The sequence below is a fragment of the Paramormyrops kingsleyae genome, chromosome 1 (assembly GCF_048594095.1).
Source record: "Paramormyrops kingsleyae isolate MSU_618 chromosome 1, PKINGS_0.4, whole genome shotgun sequence".
NCBI lineage: Eukaryota > Metazoa > Chordata > Actinopteri > Osteoglossiformes > Mormyridae > Paramormyrops > Paramormyrops kingsleyae.
This window is the reverse complement of record NC_132797.1, coordinates 7,832,963-7,850,194: the sequence shown is the minus strand read 5'-3', so window position 1 is coordinate 7,850,194 and position 17,232 is coordinate 7,832,963. Positions and strand designations below refer to the sequence as shown.

General features: G+C 47.3%; 1 protein-coding gene across 1 annotated transcript; it reads right to left on the bottom strand.

Annotated features, from left to right (window-relative positions):
* Positions 1-696: 696 nt before the first annotated feature.
* On the bottom strand, positions 697-17,197 carry upf2 (UPF2 regulator of nonsense mediated mRNA decay). The gene is made up of 22 exons (XM_023808881.2): positions 17,072-17,197; positions 15,779-16,153; positions 13,354-14,133; positions 12,251-12,411; positions 11,466-11,648; positions 11,177-11,332; positions 10,659-10,762; positions 10,217-10,302; positions 9,813-9,921; positions 9,496-9,609; positions 9,246-9,362; positions 8,879-9,064; positions 8,539-8,742; positions 7,859-8,134; positions 7,540-7,723; positions 6,417-6,568; positions 4,755-4,859; positions 4,567-4,665; positions 4,057-4,227; positions 2,461-2,602; positions 2,065-2,185; positions 697-1,695 (listed from the first exon to the last, which is right to left on the bottom strand). The coding sequence occupies exons 2-22, from the start codon at positions 16,150-16,152 to the stop codon at positions 1,686-1,688; spliced, it is 3,834 nt and encodes a 1,277-aa protein (XP_023664649.1). The 5' UTR covers position 16,153; positions 17,072-17,197; the 3' UTR covers positions 697-1,685.
* Positions 17,198-17,232: the final 35 nt, after the last annotated feature.

Sequence of the window (17,232 nt, the reverse complement as noted above, 5' to 3'; positions counted from 1 at the left end):
TACTGCAGAATTTGAACTGCAAACACAAGATATTCCAAAAAGTTAGATGACATTACATTTATTTTGCTGTGTATTTATTAGATGCTTTTATCCAAAGCGACCCACATTTTTTAAAAAGAAGGGGTAGGGTTAGGTAGTCTGCTGAAGGCCTCGGTCAGGGACTCAACAGCAGAATCACTCTGCCAACCCTGGGATTTGAACCGCAACTTCCCAACTACAGGTATCGCATCGCACCTCCCTGGCCCACACCACCTGCAGTTCAGACTAGGGAATCCACCTGAAGCTAAGCAGGCTTGGGCCTGGCCAGTACTTGGATGGGAGACCGACTTAAAAAAGGTGGGTTGGTGCTGGAGGAGGTGCTGGTGTTGGTGGTCAGTGTGGATCCCAGTGGCTCAGTGCAACAATAGGGACACTGTGCTGTTAAAAGGAAAATGGTGCCGCCCTTCAGATGAGCTGTGAAACCGAGGCCCCGACTCATAAGAGAAACCTGGGCAACTTTTGGAAAAAGTAGCAGTGGTACCCTGATATCCTGACTAAATTCAAGGTGGGGGCCACACAGTGGTGGTGGTTCAAGTGGCTCCCCAAGGGTACCATAAAGCACTATATAAATGTAACATTCACACACCATCACATCTTACTTAAACCCCCCCCCCCCCCCTTTTAAAAGACAGGCACAGAAATGAGGAGCCAGACAGCTGACATTTGGACAGTTTACTGCAATCCGAGATGCAGCCTGCTTGCCAGCAGCAGTGCTGGTATGAACAGGCCATGCAATGGAGGGAGGGGGGCAAAACAAGGTTAAACCAGACAGACACTTGGAACAGATTTCAAAAGGATCAGCAGGAAACTCAGCTGCAGATTGTAGACAGAAACCTCACGCAGGCATTAACTACAGAACACCAAAACTCATATGCACAGAAATGCCTGCGATGCTGAAGCCTTTCGCAACCTAGAAATGGCTTCCTGTCAGAACATCAATGAAAAAATAAACCGCATCTATAAATATTTATCTTTTTTTTTTTCCTTTTTAAATCAGACAATGAAAAGCTGGTAAGTCCATCGGTCAGTCCCTCTGCCAGTCGCCACCTCGACCCTCGGTTTCTCAGAATGCTCTAGGCAGGGCCGTCGGCATGGTGGACGAGCGGACGCGCTAACAAAGCCGGCCATCTTGGTACCATGAATTGCGTGTCCGTCTCGCTGCCTCCTCACTCAACCTGGCTGCTCTCCCTTCATCCCCCTCTCCAGCCCCCCCCCTCCCCTCAACTGGGCCCTCCAATCTAAAGAATGATTTAACTAAAGGCAGCGTTAAAACAAAAGAACTGATTTTTAAATTTTTTTGTAAGCCCACCCCCTCTAAGAGGAAGAGGGTGCATGACCGTGGTGTGCTCCCTGATCCTGTTGCATCTTGGTCCTCCGGCAGGGCCTGTGGGAACGGCAGCCGCCTCACAAACGCATTCTCCCGCTGAAGGGGTCTCGCCACCGCTGAGTCCGGCTGGGCGTGACAAAGCGTGTGTCCATGTGTGTGCACGTGCTTCTGTGTGTAAGAGAGAGAGAGATGCTGGTGTTGCTCCGCATGGGGGGAGGAGCCCACGGCCCCTCCCGTTCGCATGGCGACGGTGTACTCCACAGTCAGCCGGGGGGGTAGGTCAGCGCCCAAGCGAGGAGGTCATACCACTGTGATCCCTTCAGCGTCTCCTGGAAGAGAGAGCGGCAGCGTGACTGCGGAACATACAGCTCAGAAGGTCTACGCGGATTCGTCAGAAAACCTTTAATTCCGCTTCCAGCTCCAAGAGATCATCTCAGACCAGTGTCACATTTTGCCACTAACTTCAAGGATTAATTCACCTATTAACCAAGAGTAAAAAATTTTTGGTAGGTGCTGTTATTCAAAAACAGAGCGCCTCAACTGAAGTGAACGGAATTAGAAACAAGAAGTTATCTTGACATCAGCAAACAACCTTAGGTTCAAGACCATGAAAAGCTGCTTTATGGTTTTCTTTATTTGCCTCTCCAGGCCATGTGGAAAGTCCCCTGCTGGTTACAGGGTGTCAGATGGCTGCCCACCTTCCCCCAGTCTTGAAGATGAGGTCTGCGTTGGGCGCTCCTTTAGGATGCTGGTACCGTGGTCGCCTCTCGCGATTGGTGTTGGCAGGGGCTGGCCGTTGGGCCAACGACTGCATCATCTCTGCAAAGGGCAATGCGTTTTACTATGTGTGTGTGTGTGTGTGTGTGTGTGTGTGTGTGTGAGAGAGAGAGAGATAGTGTGACTGAGTGACAGAGAGACAAACAGAGAGACAGAGGGAGGGAGGCAGAGAGAGAGCAAGGGGAAGGAAGGGATATGGAAAGATAGGGAGAGAGAGATAGAGCGAGGGAGAGAGACAGAGACAGTCAAAGGGAGATAGAGACAGACCGAGGGAGGGAGGAAAGACCCAGTTTGGTCCAGGAAGCTGACTTCCTCACCCTGATAGTCCTCCTGCTCCTGCCTCTCATTGATGTCCAGTGTCAGCTTCTTCATGCGCAGACGCTCTGCTTGTTCGGCCTGCTGCTGGTTAAAGTGGTTGGCGGCCAAGTGGGAGGAGAGCGGCACGTTCAGGATCTTAAACTGTGGAGGGAGGACAGGCAGGTGATTACACGCAGACGCAGTCAGCTGCAGACGGAATCCGAGCAGCAGCGTCCGTAACAACGGCCCATTCAGAGAGAGGAGCGGCTCCCGCCGGGAAACCCGAGCAGACGCAGCGAAACGCAGCCGTATGCCAGATCGCATGCAGGCCTGTTAGTCATTTTCTAAATCGAATGACGGCACAATATTAAGCCTGGGTCTCGGTCAACTTCTCCACATTCATAGAAGCAGGAAAATTTTAGGTCACTCCTGTTCTGAGTTGTGAAGAGGCCGGCTGAACAAGTGGGTCATTCTGAGGCGGGGCCCAGTGCAGGCTGGGTTTGACTCCTACACACAGGGCCCACTGTTACCCGGCCTCATGACCCAAAGCTTTTTTTTTTCCCCCTGAAAGTGACGTACTTTTCTTTTTTGAGAAAGCAAGGTCAGACAGTTCTGCAAGACGAAGGGTGGAATCGCTCTATCAACACTGGGATTTGAACCGGCAACCTTCCCATCACGAGCACAGCCTCCTAACCTGCTGAGCCACATTCTGCCCCACAAACAGCAAAATTTTAAAAACAACAATGTTCTGTATGTAGGTCAGTCATTTTGAAAGGAACTGGACAAGCAAACCTGCTGACTTTTAAATTCTAAAGAGTAAACTAAGAATCACTAAAAGACTATGGAGTCTTTCTGGCTCAACTCAAATAGTCCGCACTCGACCATCTCAGAACTGAACCATTTTCTGGCATTTGTTTGCCCCTGGGCCTTAATGGAAAAAAAATCTCTGGCCTAGCTCATAGTTGTGGAGTTACACTGGTGTGAAATTCAATGAGATTTGTCCTTCATTTGCAAAAATGCTTGGTCAGATGCCTGTATCTTTTAAGGGTTTTATTGAGTTTCAAACTGTAAATAAAACCCTTAAAACAGAAAACATCATTCTGGTTTTTAATGGAACTTTCAAATGACAATGAACGTGACAGTATCTTTACCATCCCCTTGAGATTCGGGGCCTCTTGGCAGATCACAGAAAGAATGTTTTATCCCAAGTTTGGTGCATGCTACGAGCTAAAGAAATACATATTTGGAATTAAGCCAAAGTCTTGTATACACAATTTCTTTCAGGTGCCTAGGTGTTACCGTTGCAAAGACACCTGCATCTGAAAATGGCTGACCAAGCATTTTTGGGAACAAAGGAAAAATATGAATGTCAAGCCAGTGTAACTTCTAAACTATATGAGATGGAGCAGAGAGATTCTGGATTTTTCCTGTTGGCTCAGCTGCGAACAAAATGCCACGAAATGGTTCAATTCTGAGATGGCTGAGCACAGACGATACCAAATATCTGTCTGAGTTGAGCCAGAACGACCCTGTCAACTTATCGTTAAGCAATAATGAAATTCTTAGAAAAGGGTGGTTCGGCAGGCGGGCAGAGGTCACATGGGTGGCATGCATACCTGCTGCTTGTTGCCCTTGCGGGTGAGCATGACAAACTGCATGGTGTCGGCAAGCTCAGTGTCGGCCTCCGCGCTGCAGGCTGGGGGAGGGACCTTCTTCAGCTGGCTCTTCAACTGCAGTGGGATCGCCACGTCCAGCTGGTGGCCTTTCACTGACTCACTGCTGCGCTGCTGTGGGGTGTAGAGCAGGCGGGGAGGGCAGTCAGATGGCCCTTAGTAGAGCTCAGTGCCCATTAATGCATGTCAGTAACAGCACACAGATACAGGAGCACTCACTCAGACAGGTGATCAGGGGGACATACAGAACTCTTATAGCTCAGTAAAGGAGCACAGGCACAGACAGACACAGACGCACAGGCAGAGACGCACTTGTCGGAATGGAACTCGGTCACTAACTGAGGCGTGGTTGTAAATAGGATGTAATGGCATTAAAGGTGTGCAATTTTCAAAGAAAAAAAAAAAACTACACGGGAAACGTCGTTAGACAGAAACGCAGGAAGTGGCCCATACCTGCAGGTTCTCCAGCATCATCTTGTCCAGGGCCTGGATGAAGTCCTCGTCCTCAGCACAGGCCACATGCCGCAGGCCGCCTCCCTTGATCGTCACCTCCTTGAGGAGAGAAAGAGGAGCGGCATGGCGCGGTCACTGCCACCGTCGGCTAACAGGATTAGCGGTAGGGGTGCAGCCTCTGCACTCACGTTGTTTTCGTCGTCAGTCTCATTCTCCTTGTTGGAGTCAGTCAGGTAGTCGGTGTTCTCTTCCTCCTCTTCGTCCCCCTCCTCCTCCTCATTTTCGGAGCCCTCCTAAAACACAGAAACGAGACAGTTTAAATATGTCCCTGGATTACAACCAGGGATTGACATAACTGGTACTTATAGAAACTTAACAGTGCAAATGTGCATAATAATACCTCAAATGCGTACCAGTTATGTCAATCTCAGATTATAACAGCATCACCACCACTGGTTGACAAATGTAGATCAAATACCAAAGAAAGTGGAAAATAGAGTTGACACAACATAAAAAAGTGACAAGGCTGTCACCAGAGCCTGCTGTCTCCGTCCTGGCTGCCCATTCAGGCTTTTGCGACACTGAGAAACCCAGGGTCCACCTGACCTGGATGGGTTAGTGATTTTCCTAGCAGTCTATGAGCAATACAGTAACACTTCCGCTACATAAGTATGGGTTTGTCATCATAATTATGTTATCATCTTAACACATAATACAGTATATGGACAAGCAACATAACATAAGGACAAAATAAACATCAAATACTTCCTGTTACCTTTAAATACTATTCAGCTGAAGTAACGATTTGTTTTTTTATCTTTAGAACTCTCATGCCATGCACTTCAACCACAAAAACAGCCAACAAGGCCCTACAGTCCCTTTCTGTCAATTCCTGGAAATTAAATAAAACCCAAAATAAATACATAACTAAATAGACTTACATCTTTAAAATAAAAACTAATGAAATCAGTCCTCAAACTAAATTAGATTTCAAATGAAAATAAAAAATTAACGTACAAACAAAATTGAAAACTAGAAACGATGACTGAAGCAAAAACACGCATGGATACATGTTGCCTATTGTTATTCTCAGTGAACCATTCTTCAAATCTGCTAGACATTTGTATCACCATTCTGATCATAAAAGGCAGAAAGGGTATTTATGTACAATATTTGGTCTGACTACTTTCTGACCTCCTGTTTCATTTCCCCTGGCCAATAAATGATGGAGGTTCACTTGCGTCACTGAGCCGAGCCTCCGCAGTGTAATAATTTGAGCGTTTTGAGAAAAGATGGTCCGGGAAGAGTGTGTACGTTGGAAGTCTCCGCTCAAAGTGCCTTTGTGTCATGTCCAGAGAGGCCCTAAAAGGAGGAGCGCTAAAGTGACATTGTCAGGTCAAACGTGTCACTTGTCGCTACTTATATCTAACTTACAGACTATGTGTTGTTACGGTGACACTTAACGAAGGTCCTAGCCGCTGCAAAACTGGGTTGACAGCATATTGCTTGTTAAGGAATTAATCTTTTTTGGTTGCGTGCTTTTATTTATGTTTTATTTATTTATGTTTTATTTATTTAGGTTACTTACATTTTTTGACATTCCAGTTCTAGTGTCTGAATAAAGTTTAATGCTCTTTGCATTATTTTGCTATCACCATTATACCAGAGGCATAAAATGGATAATATCGTTCACTGCAATCATTTCTGGGACAATATATCGTCCAGCAAAAGCGATTATCATGGCAGGCCTAATAAGTTTGGGAGGAAGTGCAGAAAGGACAGCTGCTGAAATACAAACCAGAATGGGCAGAACACGCCCAAGTTGTGGGGAACGATAAACTCTCACGTACTTCCTCCTCCTGCTCATTCATTTCGCTCTCGTTCCCAGACTGCTCCTCCGTCTCCGCCCCTCCTTCTTCATCATCGTCCTCGTCTTCCTCATCCAGTCCCTCCGTATCACCCATGGCGCTGGAGGACCGGTCGTCCTTCTCCACAGCTAGACCTGGGAAATGAAGAAAGAAAAAAGGTCAACCATCTCGATCCACGCCCCTCCCACACAAATAAAAGGCTTAAAGTAGAACAATGAAGCAACTCTTTTAAAGACATGAACTGGTGAGGATTGGTCCACTTTCCATTACCACCCAACCACCCATTTCTCAAAGAGAAGCACACCCATAATCAAAGATCAACAGGTTTTTCCAGAATGGGGGGAAAAGGATAAGAGTGAGTTCAATCAAACGCATCCCAAGCGACGATCTTCAAAAAGTGACTCAAAGCTCATTCACCCTTCAGGTGGAATGCAGCATTTAGTGATTCCAAAACACTACAGTCATGCTCCAATGATGTTTACCACATTTCTCACCTAAACTCCTTTTATAGGCAATTGAAAATATGCTTGGCTTTGAGTCTACAACCAAGTCGGTCTTTAGAAGCTAACCCATTAATATAACATCTGCATTACTTCAATTTTCACACACCACTATAGCTTGAAGGTGGAGGTTCTTGAAAGCAGATTCGGAGGGAAAAGTAACTCCCACAAACAGCTCATTTATTCTCTCATGACAAAAACTGAAAGACAACCAACCAAAAGAACAAGTGGAGAACCCAGAGATGTAGAACTCTGGACATAGGTCCAGTTCCGTTAGTGTAGGGGCTCCTAAACTGTAATGCATAAAAACAAAGGTTACTCCTAAATATTAATGAATGCTTTACAGCAGAGTGAAAAGTCCCCTGTGAAAGGTAAAAAAAAGCTAAATGTGCAAAAACCAGTTGGGTACGGGCAAACCTCCTCCAGACTGAAGAATGCTGTCCATCAGGTGAGGCTGAGATGAAATGCAGGTGAACTTGCTAAGCAGGAACACAGGAGTCACTTCCTCTTTCTTACATCCTTATCTCTGCCCTAATAGTCACCAGACCACGCACACCGCAGAACGCAATGTTAACCCATTAGTCATTACCAAGGGAACTTCTCACCTAGCTTGACGAGCACCTCCCTCTCCAGCTGGGTGACCTGCATGGCCGCCTCCTCCAGCGAGCTGCACAGCCTCATCTTGGGACGAAGAAGTTCCAGCGTGTCGCTTATCATGTAGTCGATGTCAATGGGGAATGGGTGCTCCTTCGTCCAGACCTCCAAAGCCTTCTTCCACCAAATGTAACGCTGTGAGCAATGACGGGACAATTATCCTCAGGTCCTCAAAACTGTGCCAAAATTAGCAGGACGATGAAACCCAATGAGTGATTAAAAATAAGTTGTTTCTTGAGGTTCATCTCGAAGCTGGCCCATCACACCAACCTGGAAGTAGATGAGGAAACAGTCCAGCTTCCTCTTGCTGGAGCCCCGGTCAAAGTATTGGCCACAAGTATCCAGCAAGGTGCAGACCAGGCGCAGCCGGAACAGGTGCTCAGGGGGGTCCAGCGGGCTGGGTGAGCCATCCGGACTGACCCCGAAGGAGATGAAGGAGAAGAGTGTGCGGAAGACCACGGCCGACTCCACCATCCTGTAGTTGTAGAGCTCCCCCAAGAACTTAGCGCTGCTGATGCGCCGTTGGTTGAACTTGGGCTGATTTACCTGCAACATGGAGGGGGGTCACCAAGTCAGGGGGGAGCACCACCTTCGGCTGTACGGCACCACAACAGTCTGCGCCGACTGCCAAGCTAAATTAGATACACAACTCTCACTTTTTGAGGTGTCACCATGTCATAAATTTGGCTGTCATGTTTTTCTTCCCAAAACCATCGCACAAATGTACACGATTTGATGTTCTTCATGAGCTGAGAACAATTCAATTCAATTTATTTATATTTAGCATCTTTCACTACAGAATCACCCCAAGTCACTTTACATGGGTGTGTCGTGGTACAACAAGATTAGAGATTGTTTCCAGACAAAGTGTCTAATTAGTATATTTCCAGCTCTAGAGGTGACAGACTAATCAGCTTCACTAGCGGCCACATGAAGACCATCCTGCTCACCTCCATGCCCAGCCGGATGTCCTCCAGCACCCCGTCCACCACGTGAATGCCCACATCTTCCTGGTATGCCACCAGGCCAGCTAGGAGGTTGGCCACGCAGTGGATGCTGTTATACTTCACATTCCAGATATTCACCAGGCAGCAAATCAGATAGCTCTTGGTTTCAGGGTCTTGCCAGGGAAGTTTACGCATCTGTCTCAGCACCTGTGAGACGATCAGTTTAATCGCAGGGTTAAACCATGTGGGAGGTGCAAGATGTCAAGGTTTAGACTAGTGAAGGCTGAAAGGTCACCAAACCATCTCATGAAAACATGAATGTCAGCGATATCCCCCTACGAACCTTCTCGGTGGTGACCTTAGACAGGTCCTTGTAGAGAAGCTTGCGAATGTACTCCTGCAAAGGTGGTCTCCTCTTCCTCACGGCCTTCTCCACGGGTGGGGGGTTGCAGTAGTAGTAGGCGTTCTCCACCATGGTCACGTAGCGGGCATCCAGGTGCATAGCCTGCTTCTTGCGCATCATTTGCTCCTAAAGAACACCAAGTCCCTGTCAGCATCCTCAGTCAGGACCCACCCATCTCCCCCCCACACCCCCCCCACCCCACCCCCCACAGCAGAAAAACAAGGAAGTTTAACACCCCCAGCGCCCTTCCTTTTCAAAAGAGCTCACTAGGGTGAGGCGTGCTTAACCCAATGAGGCCGGAACTCACCAAGAGCACGCTGGTGCGAAGGTGCGAGTCTGGAGACCTGAAGAGGAAGCGTCCGCTCGTCTCCAGCAGGGTGCACGCCATCTCAATGTGGTGATGGGAGAAATCTGACAGCAGCATCTGCAAGAGGACAAAGGCGTTAAACATGAGCTATATAAAGCACATCATTAAAAATAAATCAGAATCCACCCAAAACGGAAACCATGACTGACGGCTACATTGTGTGGCAAGAAAAAGCATAACAACGTGATACCTTCAGACAATGAAGGGTGTCCGTCTTGGAGAACATCTTGAATTTAGCTAGCTCTCCAATAAACCTCACGGTCTTGTTCTTTGTTTCAATGTTGATCTGGTCCTTCTTTCTTATCTGCAAAAGCCCAAATGTGGTTTAAAAATAATAGGAAAACTGCAGGAGAAAATATAGCTGGTAATTAATAAAAATCGCTCTCATGCTCATAAACCACCAATTTTAGTCCTGCATCACCGCTCCACACATCCATACAAACAGGACGTGGTTGAACCAAGCTCACGCTAAACTGCTGCTAAAGATGTTAGCATTGAGAGACATACATGGAACCTGAAGTCGCCCTTGAGCATGGAGCACAGATCTTCAGCCACGTCAGACATGCAGGGGTGCAGTGTGGCGACCAGCCGGGCATAGAAGGGCAGAAGGTCCAGCCTGTGGGATCAACAGGAGAAACGCTCTTGGTCATGTGACACACTGACACCACACCAAGAGTTTATTCACGGCAGCTCAACACAAACAGCACTGGTACCTTTTCACCTCTAATAGCTAAATTACAAGCGTAGCATGTAGGGTACGGTAACACACGTTTCAGAAACAAGTAGCTAAGCTAGGGAATACTGCCACCTTGTGGTGACCTAAAGTTTTCCCAAAATTGTGCAAGACCAAGTAATGAAATAAGATGCTATTACAATATCAACAATTTCAGGGAGCTGGAGGACTATCTCACCGCTGCCTTGGGACGGTGAAGAGCGCTCGCACAAGTTTCCTCCGGTTGGACTTTGTGTTCATGTTCATGCAGAAATCCATTGCAGCCTGCAAACATGAAAAGCGGCACACATCAATCCTGACAGCTCGGACAGTCTGGACCCACCAGAAGGTGCAGCAAACACGTTCTTCAGTTAAAACACTTGAGTAACCATGTGATTTTGTCATTAAGAGCTGGATATATGGTCTGATAGGAAGACAGGCACAGCAACAGCTCAGATGTGCATCTTCAGTGTGGACAATGCAATTATAGTGCATTGCGTTTAACATGTTTTGTCATTTTATTTCATCTGCGTCGTCGGTTCAAATCAATATATAAAAAAAAACGGTTCAATGAAAATATGTCCCCACAAGGTCAAAATAGCAGCGACTCAGGGTGCTACACTGTCCTGTTGTTACCCTACCTTGTCTATCAGGTCTCTGTTGACACAGTTGGGCAGCTGTTGGATGAAGGCATCAACAATGAGCTTTAGGTGGGACCCTGTGCTGGCTTCCTCATCTTCTTGCTCTGTGGGGGGGGAAAAAAATATATGTTTTACTACGACCAAGGCTACAACATAGAGGTGCCTTCCACCACTGTCCTTGTCATACTCTATCCTGTGGGCAAATGCTCGATTTCATGACATGGTTTAGCGACTCCATCTACCAGATCTTCTGAGCCATAAACCATTCCAGGTCTGGAAATGCCAAACATGACTCTGGAGTGATTAGCCGTCTTCCCCTGATCACTGCAACCTATCCGTATCACTACTCTGATACAAACATTCATGGCCACCAGAAATCTACAAACCACTACCTAGTGAACAGACTTCCCATGGAAATGGGAAACTTGCACAATTCCAATTCACTTAAGGTGCCCTGATAAAACCACCATCAAATCGCTTATTTAATTAAAACAGACATTTCTGAAGGCCCACTCCACCTTGCTCATCCAGCAGTTTCTTGGCAAGCTCATCACCGTCAACCTCGTCAGCTCCTTCCATTTCCAGGGCGTCATCTGCGATGTCCAGCGTCTCCAGCTCCAGTTCCAGCTCCTCTGTCCCGCTCACCTCCTTAACTTCCTTCCCATCCTTTGTATCTGTGGCATCACGTAGCACAAACACACTACTGACTAACAGGCGACAGTACATGCAGTGCAGCCACCACGTTCGCAGTGACCGTCATCTGAAGGGAATCCCAAGACGCTCCTCACTGGACGGTGAGCGCCATACCTTTGGCCTCCTCCTTGTCGCGAGCCCTCTCGTTGTCTTTGAACAAGATGGCAGGGACAAAGGCCTTCAGGTCCACCAGATTCTCGTAGAAGTTGCGAGCATCCTCGTCCTCCCAAATGCCTCCTTCCAGGTCATAATCCCCCGGCTTCCCTGGAGTGAAGATGTCGATGCCGGGGCCATGTTCTGAAACACAGAAGGACCCACAGAGGAGCACCATGAGTGCCTGTCAGACTGGGGGCAAAACTGCAACTGACGAGAAAGCTAAGATCACAGAAGACTTTTAAAACATTATTCCTTCAAAATATTATTTTAGTGAGCGCAGAGCAGGAAAAATCAACACTGAGAATTTAGCAAAACAGATGTATGGTGTGGCCAAGAAGACCCAACAATACTGAAGCTTAATACTCTGACAATACTGACTATACTGAAGTCCAATAATACTCTCAATGACGAGTACAAAATCCCACCAGCAATATAAACACTGATTGACATATCTGGTACACAAGTACGCATTCACAGTATTAAGGATAAAAGAGGCAGTAATTTCATTATTTCTTAACAGCAAAAAGAAGTAAACACTTAGCTGAGATGATAAATTACCACACACTTTCCCCTTTATACCGCGAATGCATACCCGTGTACCAGTTATGTCAGTCGCTGGTTATAAACACCATAAAACATGGCAGAGATACTAAGCAGAACGCAATAACGCACAGAAACACAGGCAGGGGTGTCTGTATACAAGGCTCTGATAGATCCCGGGGTCCTAAAACACAGCCTACTACCTTCTTGAACGGTCTTGTCTTGGGGTAGTTCTGGCATGTTCTCATCCAGCAGGTCCGCCAGGGACTGCGTGCTGGCGAGCAGCTTCTGGTAGGATGTGGCAAACTCCTCGTACTGCTTGTGTCGGTCCTCGCTGAGCTCGCCCTTGGAATGTAGGATACGGCTGAAGATGCAAACAGAGGACATTGTCATCTCACTTTGAAAAAGGGGGGGGGGGCAGCAGATGTAATCACACAGTGATGGACCAGCAAAGAATACCAATACTGACGAATGGCCCACCAATACTCCAGGGAGCCAGATAAATGACCAACCCTGCGCTCTGACCTCAGCCTTCACTCTAACCTGTAGGTGTGTGTGTCTTTAGAAGAAAGGAAATCAGTGTACTTGATGCACCTGTTTTGCTAATGGCATATATCATATTCAGTTAGACTTTTTTCCCCCATGATGTTCATAGACATATCAAACTCGTTTCACTATGCTTATATGTACAACAGTGTGTACGCAGGTGAAGAAATATCAACAATAATTATGGTGTGATAATCAATACTTTTGGGACATAATTTTTCCAATTTATCATAATCAACTTCTATCCCTTTGAAATGTTTATTCACTTTTTCATATAACATAGAATACCATATAAACAAAGATATACGAGTGGATGAGGACAGAACTAAGGGGCCCTGTTCCAGGAACCTTGAAAAGGCAGCGAACAAGGAACAAAGAGGTGAGCTAATCGGAATGACTGGCGAGTTCATTTAGGGCTGCCACCCACAGAAAGGTATAAACATGGATGCTGATTTGTGAATGGGGAGCTCTTATGCTTTGCATGCGGGAAATTACCGTTTGAACAGACCTAGTAAATGGGAAACTGCTCCTACCCTAAGGTGTCCGCATTTTATGTCCATTTGGAATTTTTGACTTACACAACGGTGTATATTCAGAGTAAGGAATACAATTCCCGGCGTTGACTGCTAACCCTTTTAAACATTATGCGCTGCATGAAAAAGCGCCTTATGAACACAGCAATATTTTTAGCCAAAATCCCTGAATTTCACTATGTTTTTGACACCCTGCAAGAACACGCCAAGTCTGCTTGGTGCCTCACCGGTTCTGCCTCTCGATGTTCTGCAGCTCGCGATGGTCCTTCTTCAGGTGCTTGGTAAGGGAGGTGAAGTACTCCCTGAGCAGGTTCTGGAAGGGCTGCTGCTTCTCGGCGTTGATGATCTCGCTCGGAGGGAAGCCCAGGGCGAATTTCTCTGCCGCTACCTTTACCCTGCGAGGAATGAGGCCAGCGACATCGTCCCCGCAGTGCTTGCAGAAGCTGATGACCACGGAGACGTGCGTGTGCGCCTCACGGTCTGTGTTGATGATATTCTTCAGCTGCTCGTAGATGAGCGACAGGCCCTCCTTGTCGGTGAAGATGCCCACGATGGTGAGTTCGGCGATGAAGCGCAGGTCCGTTCGAAGCTTGCTTACATTCGGCATCTTCTCCTCCTTGCGGGCCTCAAAGTGCTTCTTCCAGGCCTGCAGCAGGAGCGGGGCGAAGTCAGCATAGCGCTGGTGGAACAAGGAGCAGAGGTGCACGGCGCAGCCCACGTCGGAGATCTTCAGCTTGGCCTCCACCACGGAAGCCACGGCCTCGGCGATGTACTTGCTCAGGTTGAGCGAGGCAAAGTCGTTGGAGAGCGAATCGCGCTGCTGCTCCGTGAGCGTGCGCAGCTTCTTGACGAACGCCGTGTTCTTCTTCAGGCTGGAGTCCAGGCGGCTGAAGAAGGCCTCCTCAGGCCGCGAGTCCTGCGCGTTCTGGTTCCGGCTGCGCAGGTCCTTGCGGGAGTGGTGGCGCTCCCAGGCCTCCTGGTGAAGCTGGTGCGCTTCCTCCTTCTCTCTGTGGGGGGCAGATGGAGAAGGCTTGGAGAGGCGGCACACAGGGGAAGTTCAAAGGTTTTACTGAAAAGGTAAATAATCAGCACTGTCCTGAATAACTTTATAAACCAGGGGTGGGGAACCTCTTCCACGGAGGACCAGTGCGGGTTTTTCTCAGTCAGCCAATCACAGAACAATGGTTCTCAACTACAGTCCTGGGGACCCACTGATATTGGCTGATCGAGAAGCCATCCCAAAAACCCACACCCACTTGGCTCTCAGTGGAGGCGGACGCACTTCTCTCCCTCTCCCTCCCCTTATCTTCTCTGCTTTGCTCCTCTCGTCTCGTCTCGTCTACTGTCTTATACTTGAGAGACTCTCTCAGCCCTGCTCTCCAAACTAAGAAAAATATGGATTTCATCAACTGGTCTCTCAACAAAATTGACACCATCTTCTCGACGAGAAGCCCAGATTCGGGGGAACCTGATTGTCCTGCAGGAACGTATGCAGCTGGCTGCACGATGGACGGATGGGAGAAGTGGAGGGTCGTGTGTCTGGCAGCTATTTCCATGGAGGACATCGAAGATCTACCTATTCGGAACCATGATTACAGGTCTGATGCTGATTGGATTAGGCATCGCCCTGGTTTATCGAAGATTGAAGAAAACGGTGACAGCCGCTCAAAGCCCCACTAGGCTGACCGGAATGATTGATGGAATAGGCAGAGCTGTTAGCACTCAGACTGTGACTACTGATCACAAATTGGATAACATCACTGTGACTATTGATCGCAATTGGATAACATCACGGAGAAGCCACAGCTTTGCACAGGATTTTGGATGGCAGAGACCAGCGTGAACATTAGAAGAGCTGTGAAATTACAGCTTCTCACCCGAAAACCCAAACAACCCTATTCTATCTGCTTTTAGCTCCCCCTTGGCCAAGGCAACTTCTGAATTAACAACTCCCCCGGAAGAACAAGGCAGTGAGACACTCTTGCATTCCTCTCCCCCAATCCCAAGGACACCTGGATACACACACACATATACATACGTACAGATACACACTCACCGCACCCTCCCCCCATCCCACGCCTTCACCGCTTCATACCCTCAGCGTGAACAGGCGGGGCTGCAGGACTGGATGGCTGTTTGTCTATGCTGGACTACCTCCCCTGTTGCAAGTCACAACTTTTTATGTTGTAAGGTGTAGTGACCATGTGCTTATGTTGCTGAGGTGTTTTTTTCCTATATCCCCTGTCTTCCTGACCTGTCTACCCCCTATAATGTGATGTTTATGTATATGTATGGTCGGGTTGATGGCCAGTTTTTTCGCTGGTACTTGTGACTAGTGACATGGTGTATTGCAAAAGCAATAAAGGGTTTTCATCATCATCATCATCATCATCATGGAACAGGTTCCCCACTCCAGGTAAAACCTTATGAGAAGACTCACATCCCAGTAAGTACGCATTTGTAAAAGTGTGACGCAAAACACACATTTATATAATGAAGATCCCACAGAAAACCTATAGTACTAAAAAAGGTACTTAAAACCTCAAAGGGGGGCACTTCCAATGACCGTGACAAAAGGAGCAGGTGCCCAGACACCCCCAGCCCAACCCTGCGTTTCACCTAACCCCAAGATCTCCATAGCTGCCCCCTTACTTCAGTCGTGCCGCCTCTTCCTCACGCTGCCTCTTCTCCTCCTCCTCCTGCATCCTCTTCTCCACCTCCTCCTGCTGCCTCTTCTCCTCCTCCTCCTTCTTCTTCTGCTCTTCCTCCACCCTCAGCCTCTCCTCTTCTTTCTTCTTGCGCTCCTTCTCCTCCTTCTTTCTCCTCTCCTCCTCCAGCCTCCTCCTCTTCTCCTCCGCCGCTGCCGCCTTGCCGTTATCTTTCTTCCCGCTCACCTTGGTGTCCTCTTTCCCCTTTTCCCGAGACGAAGAGGGACGGCTCTCCGCCGCTCGCTCTTTGTCCTTGTTGCTGAAAACGCACACGTCTTTCTCGTCCATGTTTACTGGCTTCTTGCTTTCAGCAGGCATACTGCAAAGAGAGGATCAACATTCTAAATACTATTTTTCTTGTTCATACAATTTCCATAACTACACAATTCCCTACTGTCATATAATGTGCTAATATGAAATTAAACAAAAGTTTCAATATATTTTAAAAGCCAGTTATTTAGTTTCGTATACAGACCAGATCTGAATTCAAAAGGACTGAATATTCACACCTAAGAGTCTTTAATTTTGGTTTAACTGATAAGATGTACGAACAACTGGTTATTTAAAAGTAATCTGGTTAGTCAAGGAGCACAACACGCGCCAGCCGTCATCTGCCCGCGCGACAAGTGCGCGAGCCCATAGCGTCAAAAAGTTAGACCTCCGACATTCACATCGCAAAAACAACGCACTCTAGATATGTTTAAATCTGACGAAATTCATACTCATCCGTAAACTGAATTCGTTTGTAGGCGACCTCTGCTTAATCTTAAAGCTAACAACGTGACATGCTCACTGAATTCATTTGTAGGCGATAGTTGTTATTATGAATAGATACACGAAGTCTCCAGCCAAACGCTTCAGGGTTCTCAAAGAAACCTGTCGTGCTTCCGCACACACTACTGCCAGCGACCTATTCGTTTAGGCCTTTGATGGAAAGGACATTTAGGCTGTTCGGTAGCTATACGAATAAATGGTTTCCCCAATATGACCACACACTTCAGCAGAAAAAGCATGCAATAACTCTTCCCGCACAACAGAATTTATAACCAAATTATGTCTTCAGGCCTAGATAGCTACAGAGAATCAATGATAAACAAAGTAGCATAGCAAGCTGGCAAATTAGATTCTGCTAAATCAACTATCACGACAATTAATTGATCCCTATACAATCATAAAAATACTTAATTATATTCAAAATTCAAAGCCAGAAATCAAAATGAATTTCAACTATCGTTACCTTCATTTTCCTCAACAAAAACATCGGGTCTGTTTAGTGGGTGAAGCAGCCTTCTCGGTCGCTGAAGGACCACCTCAGTTAGGTGGCCTGCAAGGTGCCTGATAAAAAAAGGGCCTTTTCATACCGGCCGATGACAACTCTGTGCCTATAACAGAAATACG